Here is a 16,245-nt window from a genome sequence, read left to right on the forward strand (position 1 = left end):
GTATTTCCTGCTGCCTATGATCTCCAGTCTTTCAAACGCAGTGTGTCCAGGCATCTCAAAATGATCGGATCTTGAATTTGGCTCTCTATTGTATTTTGTTTTTCTCTTGGAGGGAACTGTAACTGCGGGCTCATGGCCTTTGGTTCCTTCTTCCTCGCATTTAAAAAAAATAAAAAATAAAAAATAAGGAGGAAAGAGCAAAATTTATGATAATTAAGGAGGAAAGAGCAATATTTATGATAATTAAGGAAGAAAGAGAAATATGTAAGACACAATGCAATGCTGGCAGGGGACTGTCAGAAGCTTCTGCTTGTGATGATAATAATGTGGTTGACTGTGAGAGTTATTACATCCTTACACCAGTGACTATGGGGAGCCTACACATAGTAGTGCACTGCACCCTGGGTGGAGCAAAGCAGCTGTGGCATACACCCAGGAGCCAAACTTCCTCATATTTTCCCACACCCTGCCATGGGGAAGTACCCTAGTCTGACCCTGGTGAGGTGCAGTCTATGGTGCCACAATGAGGTCCCAGATCCCTAAAAAGTGAATGTACTGTACTGCAACAGTAGGACGGTCCCACAGAGGCAGCTGCTTACCTGTGGTTGATGGGTCTGCTCAGCCAGAGAGTCCAGGCTAAAGTAACATCCTAGAGTCTATTTCAATCTCTGCCCATCTTTTCCTGCCAAATCAGGAGCAAAGGGACCCAGAGCTAGGCTACATAATCCCAACATTTAAGTGAGGGTGACCAGTCACTCTCCTTTGAGTGGCATTAACTGACTAATAAAACTCAATCTTCATCTGACAGCCTCATGGACCACATACAGTTGGAATGCCTTGACCCACTTGACCACCAGGCAACTATCTGGTTATATGGTTGGCACCCAGTGTATTAAATGGTTTCCTGGGTTACAGTACTGTACTGGGAACCACTTGGCTCATACCTGTGCAGTTACCTGAATCCAGCACTATATCAAGTGATGGATGATGCCCCTACCTACCAGGATGACTATATTTGCTAATTCTGCGTATCTTGGCAACACCTTCCTGCTGCAATGCTGAACTGCAATTGAGTGAACCTCAAGGGGTTACAGGTGCAAAATCAAGAACTTTTTCAGTTTGTTGTCATCCTGGGATTAGACACACAAACGTAGAGGTGTATGGTATGTAGGAGGACTGCTGGGCCTTGATAGCAGGCTGTGAAGCCTATGCCCAGAGTCGGACACATTAAAAAAAAAAAAAAAAAAACAAAAAAAAAAAAACAAGTCCTCATATGTGAGTATGTGTTCAAAGTAACACAACTCTTTCATTCTCTCTCTCTCTCTCTCACTCAATCTCTCTCTCTCTCTCTCTCTCTCTCTCTCTCTCTCTCACCCACTCTTCACTGTCTCAAGGAGCATATGGAGCTGGTTTAGGTTGCTTAGTCCTGTCATTTAAGGCAATGGTGTTCAGTTGCTCACCCCTGAGCTGCATCACAGTAATAAACCTAAACCATCCCTTGGATGTCAACCCTGGCAGGCCCCATCTGACTGGAGCACCTTAACCCACTAGACCACCTTACATCATTTCATTATATGGTTATCAATAATATTAAATAGTTTTCTGAGTTACATAAAAACACTTGGCTTGTCACTCAGTGTACAGCTATCTTAAGGTTGCACTACATCACGTGACTGGAAGGTGGGAAAACGCTCAACTGAAGTCCAGTACAGGTAAACCGACAATACCTTGACCCTTTCACCCCTTCAGTCCAATGACAACTTTTATCAGTGAATTTCAGTTGGAGAGAGGGCAGTTTGATGACGGAAGACATGTGATAAAGAAATGATTCATGTGTGGCCAACCCTTCCGAGATGAAGGTAACTGGCTATAGACAGACAGACAGATACTCTTACTACTACTCCTACGAGCCCATTTACTCAACTTAACGAGGACCTCCAACACAACAGCGATTTATGAAAAAAAAAAAAATCAAACCCATCCACTTAAAAACAAATAAATAAATCATGTGGGATGCAAATACAGAAACTGAACTGGAGGGGTTGTGGTGGTAGTGGTATCAGCAGTAGCAGCAGTAGTAGTAGTAGTAGTAGTAGTAGTAGTAGTGATAGTATTTGATGCAGTAGTATTACTAGTGGTAGTGATGGTAGCAGTAGTAGTGCTAGTAGCTGCAACAGCAGCTGAAGCAGCAGCTTCATTAGTAGTAGTAGTAGTAGTAGTAGCAGTAGTAGTAGCAGTAGTAGTAGTAGTAGTAGTAGTAGTAGTAGTAGCAGTTGCAACTCCAGGCTCATCGGAATGTGAGTCCAATGGACTGCAGGCTTAAGCTGCTCCTCTTCTGCAAGCCACCATCCTCCTTTTGGGGGACAGGGATATAGCCAGGGGACATTTATATAACCAAGCACTTGAGCTGCCCTGATATGTTAGTGCCACCATATAAAGGCATCCCTCTCCAGGACTACACAGTACTGAGAGGATTAAATAAAATAAGAAGACATCACAGAACACATTGGTAACTGATAAAAAGTCCTCACCTTGATTTTCTTTTCTTTGGATGGTGTGACACTTTTCTCGGTGTGGTTTGCATCGTTTGTTTCCTCCTTAACGTCTGGTACCTGTTAAAGAGAAGAGAGGAAATACCATTATTCCAATGAAGAACTGTTTCACCTTACTACTGCTACTTGGTGCCAAACCAGAATGCTTTCATGTGGCAACACAGATACAGTTGGGCATGTATGATGCTCTGTAATACAAGTATCCCTCAACTGTCTCCCTATCCCCCAAAAGGTGGATGGTGAACTGTCACAGAAAGCTGCAGTCTACCAGGTTTGCATTTCAGCTGAACCCGGAGCTACAAATACTACTACAGCATTACCATTTTTTATATTTACAGATTATTTCATGCAGCTTTTGAAAGACCTGGGGACAGTGAGCGGGCTAACAATTTCTACTCTCTCCAACTCAAAAAAAAAAAAATAATAATAATAATAATAATAAGCTTAAAAAAAAAAAAAAAAAAAAAATTATACAATACATACAGATGCTGGTGGATCAAAGGGGTTAATATTTGTTATGGCAGTGGTAAAAATTTTAACCCCAGACTCATTTGAATGTAAACCCTCCCTCTGCAATCTACCATCCTCCTTTAGAGGGACACGGAGGGAATTGGAGGGACATTTGTATGACCATGCAGCAGAGCCAACCAGTGCCACCGCAAGAAAGTATCCCATCCAACATCGATACCAGCTGTACACTAGCTCCAAAAAGAATAGTCCAGGAGGGCTCAATGGTATTCGATATGTTCAGTACAGCTCATGACTGTCGTATGATAACATAGCTAACACTTTATGACCTGAATATTTACGTGATAATACTGACTACGAAACATAACTAGCCTATGATATAACATAATGCATCTTCAGGAAAGCAGGTATATCAATGTGGGGTGGAATCATCAGGCACTTTACAACAGTCAGTGGGTACTTTGTCCGATTCTCTTGCGCAAAGTGGGCACTGATCCTTTTTTGAGCAAGTAACATGTGTAGCAAGCATATAATATAATGCACCTTCAAGAAAGCAGGTTTACCAATGTGAGAGGAATCATCACACATTTTGCAACAGCCATCACCTATGTTGTTAGATTCTCTTGCACAAAGTGGGCATTTATAAGTTTTGGAGCAAGTGTATATCCATCCATCATCCAGTCCTTGTCTGTCTCATCAGGAGTGTAGAGGCCCAGGGATAGGCTACTCATTCCTGACATTTAAGGCATGAGTAACCAGTCCCACTTGCCACTGAGTGGCATTCTGTGAGCGATAAACTACTCTGGCCCTATCCAGTTAGAACTCCTTATCCCACTTGACCACCAGGCATTATCTGGCTGGAAGGTTACCACCCACCAATGTCAGCAGTTTCCTGGGTTACAGTAAACCATTTGGCTTAGCATTCAATGTAGAGTTGCCTGAAGGCAGTATCACAATGAGAGAGTGGATGACAAGTGCCCCCACCTACCAACATTAAGAATCTTCAATCTATCATCATTCATGCATTCAACATCTAATCCCGTGTTGTCCCATGAGCAACGCAGGAGCACGGAGCTAGGCAAATTGGTCCTAACATTTATGATGAGAGTGACCAGCCTCTCTCATCCCGGAGTAACACTACATGTGCAATAAACCCCAACCACCCCTTGGATATAAACCTGCAGAGGCTCACTCCAACTGGAGCACCTTAATTACCCACAAAACCATCAGGCGCCATAATTTGGTTAGGGTATATGGTTACCACTCAGTATAGTAAATGGCATCCTGGTGTACAGGAAACCATTTGGCTTGTCACTCAGTGTAGAGTCATCCAAAGGCAGAAGGAAGAGGAAAGAATGAAGGAAAGAAAGACAGAAGAGGAAGGAAGGAAAAAAGGAAGAGAGGAAAGGGAAGGCACCAGAGAGCAGCACTACATTGAGTGAGTGGATGGTGAGTGCCCTCACCTACCTTTATTTAATATATCACTGGCAAATATTTTAGGGCAATCAAATTTCTTATTTCAATCAATCAATCTAACAACTGTCTGAGACCATGCTGCCTCTTCAAGGAATCCCCATACCGAGGTTCATTAAGGGACAACTAACACTTTCAATGGACTGGCAGCTGAGTGAAGAACTGAGTACATCCCAACAAGTGCTAGAAACTGCTTGGGAAAATACGTAACATGGCAAGTGTCATAAGAATTGCAATAACATGAGAGTCAAATCTTAGCCTCTTGACTCTTGGTACTTGTGGTTGAATGTTTCCTGCCTGAGAGTGATGACTTTATAGGTACAGTATTTGCTACCACTGCAGCCACATTTCTCCCTCATGGTAGTACCCCATGGCTGATAGTAGCCATCCCTCAATGTAGGTCAAGGATGCAATCTATACTATCACAAATTGCTCATACAATTAGCCACAGCAGTACAGTATGGAGAGAGAGAGAGAGAGAGAGAGTGAGAGGAAAAAAAAAAAAAAACTGACAGGGATTAATGTCCCAGTATAGCATGAAAGAAAAGTCAATCTGACTAGTTACCAAACACTCATTCCTATTTCATAACCGAGGCTCCTAACATTTCATGCAACCATAACTTAGTAGGTACCAGTATTCAATCTGAAGGAGTGGCCTGTGTCATTAAAATGAAAACAAACCGACTACGTGGTACTCAGTATGCAGGTTATCCTCAAATCACAGAAAAGTACCAGTAACTCTATTTTAAACACAGCAAACAAAGCTACAATAAACTTACCGTAATATTATTTTCCCCAATGTATCTTTCAATACATTCAACAGCTTCTTTGAATGTGGAGGTTTTGTTGTTCATCAGGCGATTTTTGTACTGGAAATACGGCTTCATGTTGGCAGACTCAATCCATGCACTGTTTGGGTGGGAGATAAGTGAACCTTATTACATTATTTACTGCATATGGTATATCAGAAATGAATGCCTTCAATTATTTAATAGGTAATATGAAGTACACAAGCACTGATGATAACTGCATTAGGCCCCCTGGTTCATGCTAGGCAGCTCCTACGGCAGTGTGACAACTACTGACAGGGATAAACAACTAATGATAAAGTAGCTACTGTATAATTCAGCTTGGTTTACTATCCTGCAAAACAGGCATAATTCTACTTTATTACAGTTTCCAATCTACTAACTTATTCATTTTACTCACAGTGCTTTATATATATATATCTATCTATCTATCTATTGCCAGACGCCTCAATCCCGTTTGGGGTGGCCACAAACAAATCGCCTCCAAGTCGCCCTGTCCCCCGCCATATATATATCAGTACCTATATTTACAGTCAGCGCTCATATAATGCATGATCCTATAGCATGATGCTCACATAACATGGAAGGCAAAATCTAATGCCAAAATTTAGTCAACACGAAAATGATAGACATTACAAGGGCAGATGTAGCTGCCCATTTTTTTGAGAACCATACTATGCAGCGACGATAGACATAACACGGCCAGAGGCCCCAATTTATTTGAAAGTCATAACACAGCACATTAGGGTCATAACGCAGTGGAAACAGACAACGTGGCCAGTGACAGGTAAAGTGTGGGTTGAATCAGTCTATGACATATGACTGTCACGTGACTGCGTGGGGTGTTGTCACAGTCCACTGAGCATTCCTACACCAGCTCAGCCTATCCTCTCCTCTTGCTCTGGCTGCACACGTGCTCTGTGTGATCATTGCTCTTTTGTTGGGGCCATGGAACCCCACTCCCCCTCCCCCCAGCAGGCCCACAACCTCAACTATTCAAGGTGAGGAATACTCCAGAGTTTGTAGCCATGTAATGAAGTCTTTATTAGGTAGGTAAATGTCCTGGAAAAAAAAAAATCCTGAAAGTTGCCCCAAAAGGTTAACTTGGGGCTGGCATAGGTACGGTACCTCGAAAACCTTTAACATGTAAACATATGGCCCTTTAACACGGAAATCTCATACAGCGGGACTTTCCAGGTACAATATTCACACAATATGTGAGCGCTCGCTGCTTTGTGTGTGTGTGTGTGTGTGTGTGTGTGTGTGTGTGTGTGTGTGTGTGTGTGTGTGTGTGTGTGTGTGTGTGTAAATCAAGGTACAGTACTTACTAATTCTCACTCCCAAAGAAGTATATAAAGTGGCAGTGCTTTTTGCTAGGCTTCTTGACATTGTCTCGGGCTGGGATGACCTGCAACACAACAAACCATTCATTATTACTACACAACTTTATACTCATTATCATCTTGTTATTGTCCCAGGCTCATCTTAAATGTGATCCCAGTGGACTACAGGCTTCAACTGCCCTTCTGCTGTCCACCTTACCCTTTTGGGGAGACAGAGAAGTAGCTGAGGGATGCCTGTATTACCAAGCAACCTGTCCAACATCAGTGCCAACACATGAAAGGGTCCATCAGTGCCAACACATGAAAGGGTCCATCAGTGCCAACACATGAAAGGGTCAATCAGTGCCAACACATGCAAGGGTCCCTCTCCAGCACCACATCTTAACCCCTCAAATCCAGTGACATACAGCTGCTTCCCTACAGACAAATTTAGTGGATTCCAATACAGTAGCTGGTCTGCAACCCCCAAATTTCATCATCTGAAATTCACTAATATTGTTCTTATGGCAAAACACAAAGTGTTGTTCTTGAGGTTAAACAGTGTATGTACAAATCACTAGTGAACATTACAAACACAGGTAGAAACTGAAATTCCACTGGTAGACAACTTCTTTCAAGTTAACTAATTATCACATCATTTTTTAAAGTTTCAGCACAACTTTTGTAGACTGCTGAAAAATAACTCCATATAGCCTACCATATGCTTCTCCAAAAGTGTATCTGAAAGATTGTAAGAGAGGGAGCAACAGTATGTTTAAGTTTCTTGCTAACCCCCACTCACTTTCAAACAACTTATGACAGACAGTGGCTGAACTGGCAGAGAGGTTGCCTGCAGTCCTAATGGTCCTAGGTTCAAATCCTGGCTGGGGCAGGGAACAGTTCAAGGATATGAATTTCATAAAGCAGACCTTACTGACCTACCAGAAGACCTATCGACATGTCATAGAAATATCCTCGCCAATACCAATACACCAGTCTGTATGAGACAGCCCTAGCATGTATTCAATATGGAAGGTGGGTGTTAGTGCTGAAGTGGTGACATGTGGAGGTGTACGGTATGTAGGAGGACTACTGGACCTTGGGAACAGGCTGTGGAGCTTGTTTATTATTGTTATTATATATATAAAAAAAAAAAATGTATACCTAATCTGCCCAGTCCAAAAAGTATCAAAGAGCAAGAACAAATTTAGCCTAAACGGATGTCACAGGATACAAGGGGTTGGGTCATGTATCCATATACAGTACAATATCTCCACACACATCAACGCATTTAGCCCATGGACATCTTTTTTGCTTTATTTTTCCCATCTCATGAGATTTTATCCAGCATATGACAGACTTGACAAACCAGAGGGATTAGGTATTGCCTTAACAAACATCTTCAATACCAAAAGCCATCCTAAGTTCCATAATACTGTCTGGTAGCAGTAAGAATAAAATAAAAAGGATGTCACCCAGAGTCAAGAGTTAACTATAATACATTTCCTCTAACCTGACAAAGATCCCTAACCTCTTTCTGCTCAGTCGCTGTCCAAAAGCAACAGAGTCAAACTGTAAGGCTGATCTGACTAGTAACAGAACAGACCCAGTTCCATCTTATAACCACAGAACACTGAAATTTATGCAACTATACCCAGTAACTTAATACAGCATGGGGCCTAAATTCTATCTGGTACTACTGGAATTAATATTTTTGAATACATAAAATGGCTTCAGAAAAAAATAAGATGGTTCTGCAAAGGTTGGAACTAATATAATCATGCCTACGGCAAGCTGTGTACAGTACTTCCAAATAATTCATAATGTCTCCTTTTTTGCTTTATTCCTGCTACCACCATACCATTTTCTTCAACTACAGGAAGGATGTCTAATTGTGGACTGGTTAATGAAGGGAATACAGTATCTAACCACTCAGTTCAGGAAGTTTCTCCAAAGCTAAGTAAAACAACCTGAAGACAGCAAGAATACCTGTAAAAAAAAAATAATAATAATAATAATGCAAATGCAATGAATTTAACTTTCTACGTATCATGCTTTGTTTCTCCTCATGACACTACAGCCTGTTTCGCTGTATATTCCCTACATCTCAACCAGTTGAGTCTGGTGATGCATTCATTATTTCATCCTTGGTCCCTCCAGACAATTTTATTCAGCTTAGGTGAGATTTTTTTTTTCTTTTTAACTAGAGGTGTAAGATACAGCTATCAATTATCCCAATCGTATGAGGTCTCAAGTTACACAAAATCATCTGCAGGCAGCATAAGACTTAAAATTCTATAATACAATAATAATATAAAATCAGTCTAGGTTATTTCCTGTCCTAGACAGTAACAATACACAATAGCATACATAACTTTTCCTGGTATTCAAAAATCTTATCTGGCTTTAGTGAAGATGCAGAAATGTTTTAGGAAACTAATCTTCTTGATTTCTTTCCTATTCTTTTTTTAGGTGTACGGTACCTATTTTTCCTCTCCTTCTATCACTGCTTTCTCAAATAATTTCCTGTTTATTCTTACTGGATGCATTTTTCCTCTTGCACTGCAATGGGGTGCTAAACCTGCCTGTGAGCCTAGCGGGACTGATCTAACTTAACCTACCTCAGGTTGAAACACTGTATGGGGAATCACTCAAGACAACACTTCCCCAGTGAGTTAAGTTAAATTAGTTGAGGTCTGTTAAAATGTTACTGCAATTTTAAGCTGGGCAATATTCCAAACTGCTCTTTTCTTGATTGTTACAGCTAATACTTAACCCAGGGATTGCGCAATTACCTTTATTTATCCCACCCCGTGCTGTGCAAAAAATGAAGGATTTTTTTTTTTTTTTTAACTTGAAGATAAGCACCCAGGGCATCATCTGGTGAAAAGAAAAAAACCTCTCTCTCTCTCTGTCTTTGCATAGTGCTATGCGTAAGTTTGCATACGGGTCGAGTTGTTTACATAAGAACATAAGGAGAGGATAACTGCAGTAGGCCGGTTGGCCCATGCTAGGCAGCTCCTAGAAGAGTAACTGAACTACTAGAATGAGATAAGAATAGCAAAGAAGAAGGTGATGCATGGCCAGCACAGCTTGAGCTGTGGCTCGCAACGTGACACTACCCACCCTAAATTGTGGCTTGCAATTCACAGGTTAAGCTACTCTACCCTATTGCAACCTATGGCTGGGTTTATCCAAATAATTACACACGGAAATATGACCAAGTCAGGTAAAATCATGCTGTGGTTAGGTCTAGGTTGGGTGAGGCAAGGTCTGATTACGTTACGTTATGGTGGTTTTCTAGCCATTATACTGTAGTATGATGGTCTCTGCCATTAAGCACAGGAAACAAAGCATACATGTGGAAATTGGATAAAATAGATGGGGAAACATATGCCTCAATTTAAAAAAATTACTTAAGTATACATAACAATCAGCAAAAGCAAAAGCCAGTTGTTAAATAGCCAATATTTTCGCTGATTACTGTACAGTACAGTATCACCTTACCAAAATAATATAGCCTGTATTTCTAAACTTAGTGCATATAGGCCTACATACAATAAGTTTTTTCTGCTACATTATGGGCACCTTACATAATATTCTAGGGAATTACAACTCACTCATGCTCCTAGTAAATATATGTGTAACGGTACCATTATACTGCACTGCACTCCAAACACAGAAACTACTGAAAACTATCTACACATTCCTTGACACAGCCTAAAATTATTTGGCAGGATCACAAAACAAATGAAAATCCATACAAATTACCTGTTCTGACCTTTCCCAAATAAATTAAGGATTAGGGAGTTGGGATGGGTTCGGGCATTCTATGGTACTGACACTACAAACCCTGGGTGGGGCAATATAGTTAACAGGTTGACCCAGCCCCAAAACCCACCTGCCCACAGGGTATTCCAGTGTTTATCATAGGTTAAGTTTGATAATTACCACAGGTTAAGCAAGGCTTGGTCAGGTTAAATTAGATTTGGCTGGATTAATAGGTACATAAACCAGGACCAACTGACCGTACTCAAGTGTGTGGCCTGAGTGTGTCAATTGCAAACATATCCTGTCACCCAAATACTTTTTGAGGACACAGAAAGTAATAGCCAACAAGAAAACTTAAAAAAATGGATTAATTTTCAGAATCAAACCCAGCTAATGGACACTGTATATCAGGTTAGTTTGAACTGCATAAACAAAGTGGTGAGAATATAATTTCAATGTCAATTCTGGCTGCAATTTGAAATTAACACAAAGTTATGTTTGAGCCCCTGTGTTTCTGTCCTATATAAATCTGAATAAACTGGCGACTGGCTGGACGTGTTAGGCTATGGGGTGGTTGTCATTTCTCTTCAGTTGCTGGGTGGGGAGCCAGCCTATGCATGGTCTCCCCTTCCTCCAATTCCTTTACTCTCCTATGGCTAGGCGTCTGTGGTTCTCTCTGAGTTTACGAGACATGAATATAGTATTTTTTTCATTATTCCCCCCCATATTTCCTTAGTAAAGGACAGTGCCGGCCCGGAGCCTTACCCCTGCTAGCCCCCTGCTTGGCCACTCACCTTGCCTGGCCATGGAGAAAAGCCCTTCATCTTCGCCCTGTGGAAGACAATAAAAAAATCATCAGTCACCTCTATCTGGATCACTCATACGGCCATATTATCATGATAGTGGCTAATAATCGAATAAATGACTCACAAAACTCACCAAACTAGGTCTCCAAGTTTGTAGGTGTCCGCCATGTTTGAAACTGGGAAGCGCAAGGGATTCTGGGAGTTGCTTGTCTTATTTCCACTTATTTCTCCCGAACTGCACTTTCAAACACTCCACGAGCACTATTTCCAGACACATATACCCTCCCTCGATCAATAGTATCGCTTTACCCACCGAGATAACCAGGGAATGTGGAGGAATGGCGAAAACCCCCGACCCAGCGTTCAGTGGGGCCACATATCACTACCAGGTGGCAGCAGCTTACAGTACACAAACTTTTAGGGCGCCAATTTCAAATGTTGTTTACCTCCTCATGGGTCATAGCATTTACTCTATTTATGACCATACTATGCCAATAAACTACAATTAGTGAAAGAAATATGCTCTAAAATCATATATGCTCTTCTCTAATACTAGTCACTCCATCATTTTTGCAAAAGGTTATACTAAACAACTTATAATGTTGACTATAATGCAGTTTAGTAAAGTATCCCTTTTAAAATTAAGGTAGGACTATCCAATCTTGATAAATTTCACTGTCATTTCATAAAATATAATATTTATTTGCAAAAAATCATTGCTAAAACTGTAATATCATCAGTCAATACACATAAATCTAAGTGATTTACAAAATAATGCATTATTCATCAAATAAGCAACAATACATCACCTTTGAGAAGACTACATTTCCATGAATGCATGTCCTATTTCTGTTATTATATAGCTCATCCAAAATGGCAGAGACAATTATTGCATATTCTCAGCGGAACCATTTCTAGCTATTGCAATACTACATTCTGTGCCATTTAACTTCCCTGCACAGGCTACACTCACCCTGAATGCTTCTTTCACTCTTCCTCTCCTTTTCCCATCAACTTTACTATGATGCCCCTTTTGTCCTTTTTATGTTCTTTATACAATTCATGTGAACCATATCATCATAATTTTTTCATTTCACCTCTTACTTGCAAAAAGCTTCCCCATGCCAAATGAAATAAACTGGTGGTTGTCTGGAAAAGTGTTGGTAAGGCTTTACATCCACTTGCACATCACACCATACACTTATCCCTCGTATATGCAGGAGGTATAATAACATGTTTTTCAACAATTTAAGCAGCTAACAGATTCACAATAACTGCACAACCATTTGGACTTGGTGATTCCATAATACCCCAACTAATGGTCAGGTTGGCAAGTGAGAACAGGATGAGTCATTATGCCTGTCATGCTCCTGCCAGAGTGAATAATTATGCCTGACATGTTCCTGCCAGAGTAAGTCATTGTGCCTGACATGCTCCTGCCAGAGTGGGTCATTATGCCTGTCATGTACCTGTCTATCTCTGTGAGTGAAAATATCTGCAATTGTACATGGGTTACTGTCACTATACAATATAAGAAAAGAGGATAATTGTGGTGGCTTTGTTAGCATGTGCAGAGCAGCTCCCATAAATGTGACTAAATTAGTACTAGATATTCATGTTAGATAGCAGCACCTCATATGCATGTACTGTACTTGTATTATCTGAAGACCTGGACTTAAACCTGCACAAATGACAAACGAGAGAACTACCATTGGCCCTACTTATCAAAGACAAAACCTCTCTCACAACTGCACTGGCTCTGATGTAAAAGTGGTGCCTCCTCCCCTTCTTTCTGCTTCATCTTATGAATAGCCAATATGTGACACATGTAGTCTAAGGAAGAAATGTTTGGTTAAAAACAAAGTAAAGAGGGCCCTTAATATCAGTGAGTATTTTTCTAACTACATATAGCCAGATGCCTCAATCCCATTAGGTGTGGCCAAAAACAAATTGCTGCCATGTTTCCCTGTCCTCTACCATTTGGCTGCTTTCTATCCAACTCACACACTACTCTCTCATATACCTCCACTCCATCCTTTCATCTTATCTCCTGTCTTCTTCTCCCCCTCACTCACATATACTCATCTGGTCAGTCTCATTCTCCATCCTTTCCTGTAATAAGAACAAAATGCGTGTAGGCCTGAAACGAAAGTGGCAATGTGAAGGTGGCAGCCAACTAGAGATGGGGGAGGAGGCTGGTAAATAATACCCTAATGTTATTAATGTTATACTTGGGATTTGGACAAGTGCATTAGTGATACATACACCACTGCAAGCAAACATCACACCCTCACTGGTGTTGGATATGAAGGGTCTTGATCACTTAAAAAATGATCTCTTTAGAACCCTAGCAAAGGTGTTCAAGGGCAAACCTGCACATTCACACAAATAAAAAGAGGTGGAGTATTTGTTAGTCAACATTTCTTTGTTGAAAATCACTTCTAATGCTCTAGAACTCACATTTTTTTCCTCACTGACTTATCTGCTACCAAGAGCAACCACTATTCTGTCTGTTTCCTCCATTTTCTACTTATTACTAAGCCAAAGGTGGTTGCTGCATGCATATGTACAAAATCTAACTTGATCTCATGCTTCCAAACTTAATTTTTTTTAAAACCTGTATACTCTGGCAACAGCTGCCCTGCCAGTATTAAACTACTTGTACTTGTGTTGTTTACTTGTTATCTTACTTTGTTGGCTATCCAAAATTATTCAATAATCTCATTTCTAAAGTGGAGCTAATTCTTTTCATTGCTCCTTTCTCTGATTTCAGTGGTCACCAACACCACTTCATCTCTTTTCCACTTACTGATCCAGTGGGTGAACAAGAATAAATCTTCTTTATCCTTATTGACATAAAGCAGCTTAGTACAGCACACTACATGTATTCCTGACTGCATAAAAGAGTTCCAATATACTTACTCTTTTGCTTACAAGTAATCCTTCTGAGCTTACGTTGATCTCTCTTTCCTGCTGAACTCCACCAATCACAATTTCATCTAAATAACCTGTCCTATCACTCCAGAAGAGCCTTTAGATCCTCCTAAGACATGGTGTCTCTGGATATTACACATGCAAATTGGGAGACCCTCGAACAATGCAATTTTACTTTCCTTGTAATGACTGTTGTGTCACTCTGTGGCTAGGGCAAGGAGTGGTTGGAAGAAGTTCAGGGATCTGTTGCCTCTCCTGACATTGAGAGGGCTCTCCCTCCGTGCTAAGGGATCTTTGTATGCAGCATGTGTTAGGAGTGTAATGCTGCATGGCAGTGAGACCTAGGCAGTAAAGGAGAGGATATTCGCAGGCTCACACCTACAGAAATGGCAATGATTAGGTGGATGTGCAGTGAGTCCCTGAGGGTGAGGCATGGGGGAGCTAGGTTTACAATGGACGAGCTGAGAGGTTAGATGGAACTGGCGTGTATTGGTGTTGTTATGAGGAGAGGGTAGATTGATGGTTTGAGCATAGGAAGAGGATTGGGGATGATAACTGGGTGCAGAAAATAATAAGTGTTAATGTTAGGGGTACAGTAGCATAAGGTACACCAAAAAAGACCTGGGACGAGGTCATTGAGTGTGACCTCAAGAATAAGGGACTAAAAAGGATGCTGCCAGAGACTGAGCAGCATGGAGAGCCACCATTACATGACCAAGGCCACAGCATGCAAGCATGTTGGAGCTGTCAAAAACAAAATGAAATTAACGAAGAGCCATCTGAATTAACATCTTAGAAGTTATCCCTTCAGGCATGCAAGCACAAATTCCACGTTCTTTTTCTTACCCTCTTATTATTGCCAACAAAACTTAGTTTGAGACACATGTTCTATTATTATTCACAAAAAAGGAAGTACCTTTCTAAAGGTGCTATTGTCATCTTACAGCTGAATCATATGCACCTTAATATTCTATCTGGAATCATGCCAAATTTTTCCAAGTTGCCCAAAGTTAATGTCATCCTTTCTGTGTAGTGAACTAACCAATACAGACTCTTCCCACTCCTCCTTAAATCTGGATCAGAAGTGCTCCAGTAAATCTATCTTCTTTCTCTCCTCTTTTCCACTTGGATGGCTTTATAACAATTTCTTCCTCTGATACAGGTAAACTCTTTGTTCAAACTTTAGTTTCTCTTCTTTGAAAGAATCTGGTGATGTTCCTCCACTTTCTCCCCCTCTGACTTCCTTTTACCTGACATCAAAAGTTCTTCAAAATATTTTTGTACCCAGGATCCTGATGACGTCCCTCCTTTTGTTATCAAGAACCAAGCTTCTGAGCCGACATCCTACATAGGCAAACTCCTTTACCTTTGTCAGTTTGAGCCTTTCCTTCTTGCTGGAGTTTACTCGAAGAAGAGTAACTGCACCTGACCCTCTATTTATTGTCCAACTCCTTTAATATCTTGCATCTTAGTGGCAGGTGGGGGCACTCACCATCAACTCACTAGATGTAGCGCTGCTCTCAGGTGGCAGCCTTTTCTCAGTTCCTCCTTTCTTTCCGGCCTTCCTCTTATGTCCTTCTTGCCTTCTTTCTTTCTGTCTACTGAGTGACAGGCCATATGGTTTCCTGTGCATCAGGAAACCATTTACTATGCTGAGTGGTAACCACATAACCAAACTTCAGTATGGCACCTGGCTGCTCAGTGGGTAATTAAGGGGGTTTATTGCTCATGCAATGTCACTCAGGAATGAGTGGGGCCGATCATTCTAATCTTAAATGTTAGGATCAATTTACCTAGCCTCAGGCTCCTATGCTCCTCTTGCGGCAACAAAGGATTAGATGATGATGACAATGATTTCTAAATTCTTTGAAACTATTGTTAAGACTGTGAAGCATTTTCCCCCTCACAGCTTTCTGTCTGGTTGCCAGTATGGGTTCCATCTGGGATGTTCCACTAGTGCTCTTAAAATCCTGACTTTAAGTATCCCTATTTAGTTTATGAAAGATATTGTGATGAGGCATGACAATTTCTCCACTAATCCCATTGGCATGATGATGTCTCTTACTTTCTTCCTGGCACACCAGATGATATTTATCTTGGGTAGGGTGCT

General features: G+C 41.0%; 1 protein-coding gene across 1 annotated transcript in view; it reads right to left on the minus strand.

The window, feature by feature from the left end:
* Ndf (Nucleosome-destabilizing factor) overlaps positions 1-11,369 on the minus strand; it is a 69,688-nt gene extending 58,319 nt beyond the window's left edge. The window contains exons 1-5 of the mRNA XM_080286536.1: positions 11,335-11,369; positions 11,190-11,226; positions 6,631-6,710; positions 5,273-5,402; positions 2,532-2,612 (exon numbers count right to left, since the gene is read on the minus strand). Coding sequence (XP_080142662.1) covers positions 2,532-2,612; positions 5,273-5,402; positions 6,631-6,710; positions 11,190-11,226; positions 11,335-11,369 — 363 coding nt within the window. The remainder of the gene's footprint in view (positions 1-2,531; positions 2,613-5,272; positions 5,403-6,630; positions 6,711-11,189; positions 11,227-11,334) is intronic.
* Positions 11,370-16,245: the final 4,876 nt, after the last annotated feature.

This window comes from Coenobita brevimanus, chromosome 112 (genome assembly GCF_032717465.1).
Source record: "Coenobita brevimanus isolate Jiangsu-jjx chromosome 112, ASM3271746v2, whole genome shotgun sequence".
Lineage (NCBI taxonomy): Eukaryota > Metazoa > Arthropoda > Malacostraca > Decapoda > Coenobitidae > Coenobita > Coenobita brevimanus.